Here is a 15,080-nt window from a genome sequence, read left to right as displayed (position 1 = left end):
TCTTCCTGGGGAAAGGACGGCCGGCGCGTAAGGCTGACCTCACCGCCATCTGTGAGCCGATGGGCTTGATCATGTGGGACCCTCATCGTCTCACAACCCTATGGGCCTCCATGGCCTGTTACAGGGACATCTAATTTCCTTACTTTCCACTAATTTCATGTCCAGTTTTCTAACGAGTTAAATGGGTTCTATACTTCGCGCATATTCAGTTTTTCTGAATGTGTAACATCGATAATTTTGAAGTTTCCTTTCATATTTCCAATCCATAATCTTTAATTTCTGGCACAGAAGAAGAACTTTATGCAGAGTACGGCAGAAAACCCGAGAAGTCCTTCCTTATGCTTTCTCATGAGACAAAATAGGTGGGAACAATGACAATACAGCTGTACATGATACAACAAGGGCATACACCAGGGCATATCACAAAAACTGAACTTACGGACCGCAGCACAATTCCACCAACAACTCTGCAGACGCCTGAACATGAAACACTTGTGATCGAAACATGCAGTGTGTATACACTAGTGATATAGAAGAGATTTTAACTTTTAAAAGTTTTAAAGGTTTTGAGAAGCAAGCTGAATGTGAGACGGCTAAGAGGAATAAACTGGAAAGACAATTATTTTCTAAAGAATCAACATCAACAACCTGTTCCTAAAGCAACAGGGTCAACATAAGCATGTCCCTACAACTCCTACTCCACTAACACCCTGATCACTGCTTAACATCTGCATGACGATAAAACACGGCAACAACAACAAAGTTCCGATCGAAGGCATCCACGTCGAAAAGCAGAGAACGCACATGTAGTCCTCCACGTTTGAGCCGTGATGTTGCCTGGGAGTGAAACTCGTTTCCTTGTTGCTGCATTAGAACGCTACGGTCTCTCCAGTGTCTGCGCATGAGGACCTGCTGTCATGTCTAAGATGCTGTAACGATGGCTCAAGCGCTAGTCAAGGTCAGATTCAAAGTCACATTGCGCCTGACGGCAGTCAGTCAGTAAGTCTTGGTGTCAACTGTCAAATAGTAATAAATATCACGACCAGATATTTATTACTGTTTGACAGTTACGGTCTTGTTTTTGTGGGACGCCCTCTCTCACGAGAGGACGGGTGTGTCTTTTGTACATGTTGTTGACCCTCGCCAGCGCAGTCTCTCTCGGGTCTGAATTTCTTGGGACTCGTGACCATATTTTACTGCCTCAGATTTGAGACTTCCCTTTTTGTCGCCTCCTACGACTCGCGGGATCACGGTAGAGGTATTCGAACCCGTCTCCACAGGGTAATAGTGCTGAAAGCCGGTATTTTATAGGCCGCGAAAGGAAATAATGGTGGAACCTCTCTTGGACGACAGGCAACAGTTTGAGCGCTCTGTTCTGGCACTCAGATTATGAATTCTTCGTTTGTCTGATAGCAGATTCCGCATAAGATCAACTGCTGCGGGAGTATTCGAGCGACGTGATTCTTACGCTTCAAGAACAGGCTTTCATCTATTTCAACTGTCATGCCAAGCTCTCCAATAACGGACGCTGTTTGCTACGGTTTCCATGCTCAGACTCTCGTATGTAATTACTCCAGCCAACGGCGATATTTTAGTTCATGTACAGTTAGTTCATTTTCGCACCATTAAATCCCTGTATCTTTTTTCCGTCCAACCGTACACAAAACGTATAACTTTTCAAGGGGATCATGGACCAATTGGCTAAATAGAATCTGGCATCTAGGGACTCCCTTAACTGTACAGCTCCATTGGCTGGTGCTGCCCTAGTACAGCTTCATTTGATTCTCTTTAAGACACACGCTTTGACTAACCAAGACACACCTTCCTCTCAGACAGAAAACGATCGTTTATTCGTCAAATGTCAAATCTGAAACCTCAAAGGCATAATTCCAAAACGACTGAATCGCTGAAACGTTGAAAACTTGTTACTGTTATTGGGCAGATATGTACGAGTAATTGCCTCGAGTTTGATAAAGACATATGTACTTACTGTGCGTCCTTTTGTCGGAGACAGAGGTGATAGTGTCGTCCCTGCGAGCGTCCTGCAGGGGGTCCTGTGTCGCCGCATTGTTACGCGGCGGAGGAGCGAAAGGTGAGCTAGCGAGATCACTGAACGCGCTGGACGCTGCCAGGTAGCTGCTCCGGTCCTGGAGTGCCGCCTTGGCCTTCTCGACAGACTGTTTCAGCTGCTCGAACGTGGAGGAGTTGCAGGCGAACCGATAGGCACAGCCCGCAGCCCAGTCACCCGCCGTGCCGCTGAGCCCTGCGCTCATGCAGTCCTCGCTTTTGATGGCAGGCATCGCGGGCGGACAAGCGGCGGACACCCGCTTCAGGTCCAGAGCGCTCTGGTAGGAGCAAGAGCTCTCGTACATGCCTAGTTCCAGTGCCAGCTCCACCTGCGAAAGGAAATTATCGTAAGTTAGAAGAATTCCACTGGCATGTCCTCCGGAATTCAAATTTTTGAGTAAGTTAACGTGAATGCAAATTTCAGCTGATATGTACTCGTATAACTGCAACAAAAATTAAATTGCTGAGAATATCACAATGTAAGCATAGTTCCATTGAGATGTCCACCTGCAACATGAGTTACAACTGTTGAGAACGTTAGAATGTATGCAGAACTCCACTGATATTTCCGTCTGTAACAAGAGTTTCAATTGTTGAGAACAGCAAAGTGAATGCGAGCTTCAGCTGATATCTCAACCTGCAAGAGAGTTACGGTAAGGTGTATGAAGTGTCCTACTGAAACAAGAATTTATATTGTTGGAAACAGCGGAATATATGAAAAGGTCCATTTATATCTCAGTTCTCATGATTTCCCGTTATTGAGAACAGAAGAGTACGTGCAGACTTCCATTGATATCTCGTGCTGCAAGAAATATTTCAGTTCTTGAGAACAGCATTTTGTATTCCAAGTTCGAATGATAACTCCAACTGCAAAAAGATTTTCCACTGTTGAGAATAGCAGATTCTATGCAGCGTTCCACTGAGAGTTCCACACTCAACAAAAGGTTCTACTAAAGTAATGTTAGATAATTATCAGTGCTGAACTTGTTCCATACAAATTATACACAACAGGAAGTAATGTTCCGAGAAAAGTGTCTGCACCCTTGAAGGATGAAGTGAGTAATTCAGAATATTACATGCAACTGCGACTTTGGTATTATATTCTTTTTTAACTATCGGTAGCTCTTACGAGATAATTAAATATCTAGGTAGGTAAGTCTTATGGCTCAATGTATGGTATCTTCAACATTTTAAACGTAAGAATACGAAATAGCAATATGATTACCACAGAATCAAGCAATTCTGGGAAGTAATTATAAGGACTATTTTCTTCCTAATACTTTTAATCTATACGGTCAGTTTAGCAAGAACAATACATTAATTGTACAGTACGTATACTGGTCCATTTCTTTGCAGAAATTTCATTAATGCAGACTGAATATGTCACATTTACAAGATCTTACTTACTTACACATGGAGCTAAGCCCTTCTTGAGGAGCCGCCAATTCTGCAGCTACTCAAGAATTTCCCAGCATTTTATGGAACCCGAAGGTTCATTACCATGTTCACAAGAGCCCTACACTGGTCTCTATCCTGAGCCAGATCAATCCAATACACACCATCTCATCATATCTCTCTAAGATCCATTTTAATACTGTCCACCCACCAAAGCCTTGGTCTTCCCAGTGGCCTCTTTCCTTCTGACTTTCCCACCAATATTCTATATGCATTCCTCGTCTCCCCATTCTTTCTACATGCCCTGCCCACATCATCCTCCTTGACTTGATCATTCTAATTATACTTGGAGAAGAGTACAAATTATGAAGTTCCTCATTATGCAGTTTTCTCCAACAACCTGTCACTTCATCTCTCTTTGGTCCAAATATACTCCTCAGCACCCTGTTCTCAAACACTCTCGGTCTATGTTCCTCCCTTAATGTCAGAGACCAAGTTTCACACCCATACAAAACCAGAGGCAAAATTATAGTTTTGTATATTCTAACATTTGCAAGATACGACCTCAAATATCAGCTCCGATGCCAAGTCTGTACGCGTAACGTGAGAGTGTGGAGCTATGCTTACGGCCTACCTTCATACAAAACTGTACAACACTCGGAATTTCTGGGCTTCTGCACTTTGCCCATCGTCCCGTATTCTAGAAACTAGAAAACACAACGTTTCGGAAACTGGATCTGTTTGGCTCTCAGGCGAGGAGGTGGGGGGTGAAGACACCTACTCATCTGTGTCCCTTAGAAAGAGTTAATCTCAATCATAAGAGACCCAACTGAATAGGTGTTTCCTCCTCGCTTATCTGAGGACGGAAACATATATTTTCCGAAACGTCGTGTTTTCTAGTTTCCAGAATACCGGACGATGGTCGAAGTCCATAAACCCAGAAATTCTGAGTATTATACACAGCCTTTTAGAAGAACGTACAAGGTTAGCTCAAGTAAGTCATTAGTTATTTTCAGGAAACCAAAAGCTAAATAAACATTCTGCGCGGCACGAATGTTATTAATTCTTATTCTACAAGACCGGCGATAAAAAAACCATATACTTTCGAAGACCTCTTATCTGACACAGAATTTCAGAGCCCTATATTAATTATGGCTAGCATCGCTTCCATAACACAAGTTCGCAAAGTCGCTATGCTGAAAGCACGAGCATAAAGGCAGAGTGGTCTCCTGTCGTCTGATGTCCGCAGGCACACCATGTCAAATGACATCACATATCACATATCTTCTTTTGATATTATTATTATTATTATTATTATTATTATTATTGGGAGCCGGCATAGCGACTGGCTACAGGCTGGAGGACGGAGGAGTCGGACTTCGAGTCCCGGCTGGGTAAGATTTTTCACTTCTCCATGTCGTCCAGACCGACTCTGGGGTGCACCCAACCTTCTATGTAATGGTTTCCGGAGGCTCTTTCCTCCGGATAAAGCGGACGGAGCTTGAAGCTGACCACTCACCTCCAACTTATTATTTCAGTACCAATTACGCATAATTTCGGCAACATATCTTCTTTTTTTCTTCAACGAAAATGTACCCTGTGTTAGGAGGATTTAGGTAACTTCCTTTTGGTCGTATTCGTATGGTAAGAAAATATTGTGGCATGTAGATCCGTTTCTGTTCAACAGCCGTTGCTAAGTGACGGCTTCGCAAACAAGAATGTTTCCACTGCAACAGTTGCACAACAATAACAGGACGGTATTTTCTGTGCGGTCCGTGCCGAGATGTTATATTAAGCAGGACAGTTAGTAAGACTGAGATCAGTTAGCTGGTTGGTGAGTGAGTTGGCCAAAGAACTACTTAGGTTCAGTCGTTATGAGCTGTTGCTGTTACAAGCTGGTAGCTGAGGGCGGGGACGTTTCGGTAAGCCAGATAAAGGGAAAGGTCCGCCGTTGGAAGCCGACACCGAGCGACGACTAGTGCAAACGTGACTGTGGAAGATAGTGTGTGTGTGTGAGACAGTGAATTATAAAGTGTAGTCACGCGCTCTATCAAAGAGTCCAATAAATTCAATTACCAATCCAAAACTCGCCAATAGTTACAGTCAATCGTGTGACAATATTATGCAACGGGCATATACAGCCAGCTCATAAAACAATAAAAAATAAATTAGAATGGTCTACGTTATAAACATGTATCAATCCTCATACACATTTTGGTGTGAAAGCCAGAAGAAAAGAGACCGCTAGGAAGAATTTGGCCGAGGTAGGAGGATAATATTAAAATGGATACTGGAGAAATAGTATAGGCTTCTATGGACTGGACTGATCTGGCTCGGGACAGGGAGCAGTGGATGGGTTTCGTGAACACGATAAGGTACCATCGGGCTACATAAAACGTTGGGAAATTCTTGGGTAAATGGGCAACCGAAGGCTTCTCAAGAACGGCTCAGCTCCACGGAATTAGTTACACATAATGTCGTGGTAATAAATAAGCATTTTCGGTACAGTTCATGGGCACTTTCAGTAACGCTATATTGCCGACCGGAATATAGCTGCTGATAACCTTACTTGTTCCAAGGGAATGCGTATTTGTGACACTGTTGTTACAATAAGCGATACAAATACTTCCAAAGCGAAGAAGGGGCCCTACGCTTGATCATTATGAAATAAGAAAAGTAGGATAACAAGGTCCACGTGACCTTAAGGTGATCCAGTTTTGAGGGATGTGTACTATGCGGGCGGCCAATGCCTCCTTGTGCCCTCAGCACGTAGCCCCGGAAAAGATAAAAAGGGTGAAATATGTGAACCGAAGCGCCCGGCCGTGACCTGGCGAGCTTCATCCCCCTCACTAAATCAGAGGGAATATGCCCGATTTACCCCTCTGTCACATGACCCTTGGCGGTGAGTTTTCTACGAAAGGGCTGCCGGATAGTTTGAGGAACTGGAAAGAAGAAAAATCACATTGAGAATAAAATCTGCAATACGTTTTCTGTACAAGGGTAAACACACGGGCAGTAAGGAATGAACTGTATCATCAATGTTTCCGTAAATCTGTCCCAAGCGCCTACTTGGCGTACGGAGTCCGCGGTAATTGGCAGCAGCAGTCGAAGTCCTCCTCTCTTCGTAGGGGACATCCCATTTCAAAACACATGAGTGGTATATTATATACTTAAGCATCCTGTTGCACTATACACTTCTATATGTAATAATAAAAATGCCGTCGTGAATGCAACAATTTATTTGGTTGTAGTTCTTTGTCTTTTCTTCCTCTACACTACATGTTTCGGCCGTAATTGGTCATCATCAGGTGTATTTTTCACTACGTAGCTGTCACACTGCACACAGCTACGTAGTGAAAAATACACCTGATGATGGCCAATTACGGGCGAAACATGTAGTGTAGAGGAAGAAACGACAAAGATCTACAAGCAAATAAATTGTTGCATTCACGACGGCATTTGTATCATTACATACAGACATGAGTGGTCTTGGAACGAAAATATGATCACGTGTCCCGATGTGGCTCTAAACCAGGAATGACTGTGCTGATGAAGACCTGCAGCAAATTACTGCTCTGCTTGGTGGACAAACAGTGAATGCTTTTATGACACAATGCTGTCAGGAAAACTGTCTCGTGAATCGAACAATATTTTCCGTGGATGTACAGGTTTAAAAATGGCAGATACTTGTACTTTCCCCACTACGGGAAGGGAATCCAATGTTTATACACAGAATTAACTCCGAACAGGGAGACTGTCCGTCCGCCTGTTAATCCGTCCTCCTCCAGGGAGTCTGCAAAACTAAACAACGAATTTTTATTAAATGCGATGTTAGGCGGAGGAATTAAATAGTACTCTTCCAGATCTAGGAACACTTAATTGCCAGAAGGATCTCAGAAGTGCAGAAGGACACTTCGAGGGAGTATTAAAAGTTTATTGTGGAACATGATTCCGCTAGTTTCACAAGTGGACCATGTTTAAGAACATGTTTTCAGACGGACTGTATCCGCAATTTAATTAAGATATGGCCCATCTGTGAGCCGACTGTCTAGAAAATGTGGGAACCGCGACGTCTCACAAACCTATGGGTCTTCACGACCTGTTACAAGGACAGCTTTACCCTTTAACCTACGATGAGAAAACGCTCGGTCGAATGTCACCTCGATATCGGTGGTTATGTACACTTATCGCCCTATTCTTCGCCTACGTCAAGCTAACAAACATACAAGTTGAAACAGAGGAAAACAAGGCGGGAAATCCTGCGAGAAATAGGAATTATTGGGAAAACTGTAAATAATAGTAGTTTTGAATCCACAGGAATAACAGTTATCTGATTATCAAGGATTACATACAAATCCAAAGGCTTCTTCTATCTTCACTCCATTAAAATGATTGTGTAGTTGGGCGAGAGACTTATACTGCAGAAAAGACAGCTTAAACAGTAAGTCCGTTCTGCAGAGCAGCATGAGGCTAGTCGTCCATTGGAAGCGGAAACCTGCGAACTGGGATTCGGCCGAATTCGTGCGTTCACTGCGCGTCCTTTGGCTGCGTGTTCGGCCGATGCCATTCGCGTTCTGTCATGGCGCTGTCTGAAGATTTATGTGATCTGTACGCGTTTGATACTCCTTTACTGGCTAGGTGACGAGCACAGAATAGGAGAAAAGAGTGGATTAGTGGAATTTTACCAAAAAGACAAACGTTTGATGAATTTTCTCATATATGGAGTGATTCACAAGAGGACGAGTCACAGTATTTTGGTTATTTTCGCATGAAGCAAGATACATTTGAATACACATTAAGCAAAGTATATCAGTTGAAGAAGTACAGTAACTTCCGAGAAACTATTTCACCTGAAGAACGCCTAGCTGTAACGTTAAGTTAAGGATTTGATAAGAGTTTGAGAAAACAAAATATTACATCGATGTTATATTATTCTTGCTTCTTAGTGATTACATACAAACCGTTGTTTCTACAAAGGATCGAAATTACTATGATACACAGCGGCACTGTTCTTGTCTGTTACAAATTCATTGCTGTGGGAACTATTATGGGAACTGCGTGTCGATTCAAGGGATAGAGGCGAAACATTTGACGTGGACATCACGCTGCTGTTTCGATCCTCCTGTTCCTGCAGTAAAACATCCATCAATTTCATGCGTAATCGCAGCTGTCTTTCTTCAGGCAAGCTCATCAGAAATTGATAGTCACTATCCTGCTTCATTTGAGAGCTCTTTTCGAAATAGCTCAACTTTTTAGATTCTATTTCGAAGAATTTGTCATCGTAATTAATTCTTTTCTTTCCTCTTTTTAGCGGACTTTTGAAATGCTCTTTTTGTGCCGGAGACGTATTTACAGGTGCATCATTCTCGATATCTGATTGAAAATCTGGAGTAGAAAATGCATCATTATATTCACTTTGTGTTGTAATATTATCAGTGCCTGTCTCAATACAGGCGTCCGCAATGTCAGGAACACTACTCGACAGATTTCTCGGTTGAACAGTATCAGTTCGTAGGTGGTGAACGCAGCTCTTCGTCCGAAAAATCCAAACCAATCTGGATATTTCGCAGTTCGCAAGTATACGCGCGTTCACAGACGAACAGTGCTGCTACCAATGGACGCACTCTAACCTGATGCAAGCTGTTAGGATCGTTCGTCCGTTTCCGTGCATGTTCGGACAAACTCCTCATCGCAACTTTCCGCAGCTTTCCGCTTCCAATGGACGAGAGGCCTGACGTAACGATGAGGTTCTTACCGTTTATTTGGGAGGTGTTCGGTTTGAATTTCAAACGGGACACTGACAATACTGAGTAAGGTTCTTCATAATTACCGTATTTACGCATGTATAGGCCGCGTGCGTGTATAGGCCGCAGCACAATTTTCAGACAGAAATTATAGAAAAAATAATTTTCTTGGAATATTATTTCAGGAGTATTACACCCTGTATTACTAATTATGAATATAATTTTTTTAAATGAAGTGTGATTTCGAATATTTCGAATATAAGCCGCACCCAAGTTTTCCTCTCGAATTTTTGGCAAAAAATGTGCGGCCTATACATGCGTAAATACGGTATACTCAATTTCGGAATGGCGCCTCAATTCCTTCCAGTTCTCCGATCATCCTAGCTTTTGGGTACCGAGAGCGTTGCAAGCGGAACCAGCACTAATTGTCCCAAAAATGTACACAAGAAATACGAGCAATATGTGCATTAAATTGCAATTTTGGTCATTCGAACTTAAATGAGAAAACAGTGAAAAAAGTAACGTGACAGAGGTCCATTCGGATATGAGCGGCGCTAAAAACGATTTGTAAGAAATGGCAATCATTTTACTTCCAGCGTTCTAGACTTAGCTGAAGACGGCGTCTTGCAAACTGGCACATGCAATGGAAATCGCGTTTATTTAAACAAAAAGGAACAATGGGAAATGTGCAGTGCGCGTGTCTTGCTTTCATTCTCAGTTCTCTCCATATTCAACCGCATTATTGTCCTACAGGACTATAAACGTCTACGTCCACCTGACCTCCAGCTTGGGCGGCCCTAACTGAGGTGTAGGTGGGTAAGGATAGGTAGCTAAGCTGATACAGGTCTGACTCTGCCTCAAGGGTCGCATTAACGGGGAAACACACCATACAACAAGCCAAAATGATTCACTTTGATGGTAAATGTATTTATTTTACTTCGCTATTTCACATTCTTAACAATGAGTTACTTAATTCGCAGAAGCGATGAGTCGTAATAATGTTTTAATTACTACCTCGCGTCAATTTAGCCAGTAACCCTGTAACAGGCCGCGAAGGCCCAAAAGGTTGTGAGACGTCGAGGCTCCCACATTATCTAGAAAGTCGGCTCACAGATGGCGACGAGGTTATCAGCCTTACGTGCCGGCCGCTCTTTAAGCCCAGAAAAATTCCAGATACTCATTTCTGTTAGATGCTGAGTTGACTTCGGGGCCATAGTGCGGCTGGAAGGATTAGGTCAATCGAAAAATCCGAAGATCTCATTGGGAAACGAACCCACAACCTTCGGGCTTGTAGCATAGTGCCTCAACCAACCGCGTGTCCCGCTGCATTATGTAGCAATAAGTAAATTTTATTCACAATTTTGTATCAAGTAAAACTCACAACAAACTCCCCTAAACTGGACACAAACACACACGCACACATATAGGAAACACTGAAATACATTAGCCTCTTTCAAGTGCGCGGAGTTCCCAAGAGCATTCTGCTATGCCATAGATCAGATTTTCAAAAGAATATTGGGCACACAGCACTAACTACAGGCAGAACCTGCTTACAGTTCGCAGGCTGAAATTAATGCAGACCTGTGTCACGTATGCTTAAATTCATTCGATAGAAGGCAAGATGTTATGTAAATTTAAAACTCTGCATACATTTAGAAAATGTAGGTTACTGTATATGATTTTATTATCACGAACAGAATGTGTTGTCAAGGATCAGAGTTGGAACTTATGGCGACGAGAAATGTAAATTAATTTGAAAGTTTGATTGGTTGTGACAGTCATAGCTGCAGACTGAGACTTCTTGCATGATTAATCAGACAGCGAATAGATTCATGTAACCTTTCGATCATTATAGTGTATTAGGATTTTAACCGTGCCACAAAATACGCAAGCTCTAGACCTAATTAAAGACCGGAATCTACATTTTCTGTTTATTAACACACTGGAATACTTTCTTTCTCTCTTTCTTTCTTTCTTTCTTTCTTAATCTGTTCCTCTTCTACGTTTACGGTGTCGAGGTAAGTAAATTTTATTTCCCCTTAATCTAAGACGAAATCAGCCCGTCGCAAGGCCGCTACCTAACACAAGCAGAATAAACACAGACATCCAGATTCGAATCCACGATCCCAGAGTCAGAGCGAGCGAAGACAGTCTGGAATACTTGCACGATAGAAATACGTCAGACGTAATGCTGTGAAGTTCAGAAGAGTATAGAGGGCACCAAATGCAGTCCACAGGTACAGAAATTTGGTGACATTTCAGGCATTTACTTTGAATATTTGATCTAATGCTATATGTGTATTTGAACAGACACGTCGAAATATTGGTTACTGCAAAGGCGGACGCTTGTAAACACGATAACAAATCTTTGGATTCCATAAAATATGAGGAATTTATTGCTGAACTGAGAGAACATCAGCTTTTCAAGTTGGTCTTTGCTCGATGAAGTTAGTTTGTTGAATTACACATGAAGGAAAATACCCATTGAGAGACCAAGGCCCAGATGGGAGGTAATATGACAACAGACCTTACAGAAATGAGGCGTCAGCGTGTTTACTTACTTCAGCTAGTGATAACAGTGTCACGTGATGGGGTCTTATGAACCCGGTAAAAAGATCTGGGTCCCATAAAAAATTGAAAATTTCTTAACCCTTTCAGAGACTATCAATTTCGCAAGGAGATGCCCTGCGCCACGGATTAATTACAAGAAGTTAAAGAGGACTAAGCGTGAAAACACTTAGTCTACATAACATGCAACATTTTGTCTGAATTATGCCTATCATTTCGGTAGCCAATTAGATAAATACCAACATGTTTACGGTGGCATTTCCTCACTTACGTTACCCCCATGTTTAAATCTTAGTATAAGCCTGAAGGAAGGGTGTAAAATTTCCCCCATGAATATTCATTACATCAAAAGAGCATATAGGTGGCATGGAGATAACGTCCCACATGTTCCTGAGCTATTAGCGCTTAATGGGAAAAGTGAGAGGCTTGCTCTGGCCGTTTTATCCATTACGCAGGAGACTGGGTTTGCTCTGCAGCCCATCTCTCTTACCTCTCTTTCTCTCTTTCGTCCTTTCCTTATTTACTTCCTCATTTTACTTTCTTCTTTCTCCGCAGTTTCCCACATGTAGGCTACGATGCACGGTCTGAAGGCACACTATGTCCAACCACTTCATGCTCTTCTAAAAACCTTTAAATCCTGGCAGCTCTGTTTTGTAGAAACTATACTATGATAGATTTATTTAACTTCCCCTTTCTAAAGACATTGTGTGTCTCTGTATACGTCCGTGGTTGAAATTTGTCCCAGTCTCTACTTTTTTTTATATTCGTTCCCTTCCTTTCTCTCGCTCTATGGAATAATTGAAAACCGAAGTTGCTTGGGGACTCTGCAGGAAGGAGCGCATATGAATAACTCGCCAACACCCCACATGAATGATGGATGTGGCAACAACGCAAAGCCTGGCGGCTTCCGTTAAAAGCACGAAAATGAACTCGGGTTCCACACAAGACTCTTTCGATACTGTGCAAACGTCTTTTGTAGCTCAAAGTGAATATATTTGAATACGTTCTCTACAATAGAATAACGCGTATGAGCGGCGAATTCTTTACATCACAAACGGCTGACCATATTATCACTGTCAACATAAGCTCGCTTTTTCGCTAGAATTTTCGGGATTTATAATGGCATAGCGTTCCATTACAATTTGAAGGTTCGACTTGACTCACAACCCGTTTTAAGCTCACGGCCAATTCCGAGTATATTCAATTCCTACCTAACGTCCTGGAGCCGCTATTTCCTTGAAACAGCTCCTCAATTATCCTCACGAGGCTGAGTGGATCCCGTTCCAGGCCCACTATTTCTCACAAAATCTGGTAGCGCCGGGATTCGAACCAGGAACTCTGACCACTAGACCACAGAGGCGATCATGTTCCGCCTAATCCTTGTCTAGTTCTCTTATACTTGTTATAATCTGGTCGTTACACCGTTGGGTATGGCCAGTCACTCGTCATATTACACAATGTGTGAATATTTTAAATTTGCCTTCAAGGCGAAAGAATATTATGAAATTTCAAACTAAGGCCTGTGTCAGATAAAACTGATAAAATGGAAAGCAATGCGCCCATGTACACAATTTTCTCATCTGTATTCTAAGAAATCTGATTTAGAGACAATGGAAGAGAAAAACCCTTCACGTGGGACCTACTTCAAAGACCACGACAGGACCTCCATCGCTCTCATTTAAGCCTATAGCGAACTAGCGGCATAACCGAGATAACTGAGTCGGTGTAGGGGCGAAGTACGGGCTGGACAACAGGGGTTCGATTCACGGAGGGGACAAGAGATTTTTCTCTTCTCTATCCCCGCGGGCAAAGCGGTCGGGGTGTGAAGTTTCGCCGATCACTCAGCTCCATCTAGTGCCAATGTAAAAAATGGTGGAGCTACACCTCCCCTTCGAAGCGCGGTGCTTAACTTTAAACGACGGACTTCGAAATAGTGGTAAGCTTGAGCTGGCCGGAGTTTATTTAAATGCCCGCTGCTGGGGCGCGTTTAAATGCCTGTCGCTACTCTGCATTTAAATGTCCGTTCCTTTTAGGTGCTTAATCAATTTTAAGCGTTGTGTTTAAAAATGCTGTATCTTGCTCAATTTTTATGATAAATGGATGTTGTTAACTTTGTTTATATCAGCAAAGAACATAGTGTCGCATATTATAACGGAAGTTTTTAAATTTTTAATACAAAGTGTTATACTCTATTTTCAATTTTTTTGTTTTAATTTTGTTGCGTACTGCAAAAATGGTTTCCCAGTTCTTCACAGAGTTGTTCTGCATTATAAATTCATTTCTGTTTGTAACACTTGACAAATTTTAGCAGCCCCTGGTGTCATAAAACAGATGGAAGCAATAAAATCATTTGGCCTTCTGCTAGCACTGCTTACACTCTTCGGATTTTCGAATCTTTTGACTGAAGGACAGAGGAATGAAAGCATGGCAATTCAAGAGAAAGCTAGAGGGGTCCCTTCTTCAGTGCTAAGACCTTCCGTTAGAGCTGCAAAATTTTACTGCTTCTTCTCTTTGAATGAGCAGACAGCTGCATCGTGGCTAAGATACACAGTGCGATCTGTTTTATGTGCGTTCGTAGTGAAATCGAATACTGTAGTATAATTTCAGCCTATATATACATCAAGCAGGTAACAACAAAAAAGATATGTACATCGAAAATTACAATATTTTTTAACAAACCTATCTGCAGAATCTGCAATAAAATTACTGGTTCGTGGATAAGTTTTGGCATAACTCATACGTATATTCTTATTTTCTGTTGTTCATTTAGGAATCAATTTAATTCCGGTATTAGGGTTTTACTCAAGTCTGTCTGGTAATTACTACATTTAAAAATAAATAGTTAGGACTGTGCATGCGCTTCCACTAGTGGCGTGTGCGCGCTTCCACTAGCCGAGTTTAAATGCCTGACTGGCACAAACGGGGCACTTTGGCCATGACGACCTTACTCATGACTGGCACAAACGGGGCACTTCGGCACTTAAAGGTTAATTAATTAAACACGGAGACAACTTTAGCTTTTACCTTTTATCACACAATTTTTCCATTTTAGAGTGTCAAAGGACATGAAGTGATTCTGTGCAAAAAGAAACATTCCATGATTTGTCTCATTCTGGTCCGTCACACTATCAATTACAAAGCAGATAACTTTCAGTCCAGTATGACATAAAGGTTTACAACACTTCAGTCTTTATTCGCCTTACATGTTTCGATTCAAAAGAATCATCTTCAGAGGCGCACCATTACGAGCAGGAAACACTGTCACATAAGATGCTTTAACATTATGCACTTAGGTTATGAATAGTG

At 42.1% G+C, this 15,080-nt stretch overlaps 1 protein-coding gene across 1 annotated transcript in view; it reads right to left on the bottom strand.

Moving 5' to 3' along the window:
• LOC117282069 overlaps positions 1-15,080 on the bottom strand; it is a gene marked incomplete at its 3' end in the record, with an annotated part of 60,311 nt that overhangs the window by 23,111 nt on the left and 22,120 nt on the right. The window contains exon 2 of the mRNA XM_033750258.1: positions 1,991-2,396. Within this exon, the coding sequence (XP_033606149.1) occupies positions 1,991-2,372 (382 nt within the window). The remainder of the gene's footprint in view (positions 1-1,990; positions 2,397-15,080) is intronic.

Source organism: Cryptotermes secundus, unplaced genomic scaffold (genome assembly GCF_002891405.2).
Source record: "Cryptotermes secundus unplaced genomic scaffold, Csec_1.0 scaffold113, whole genome shotgun sequence".
NCBI lineage: Eukaryota > Metazoa > Arthropoda > Insecta > Blattodea > Kalotermitidae > Cryptotermes > Cryptotermes secundus.
This window is presented reverse-complemented; position numbering and strand designations above follow the sequence as displayed.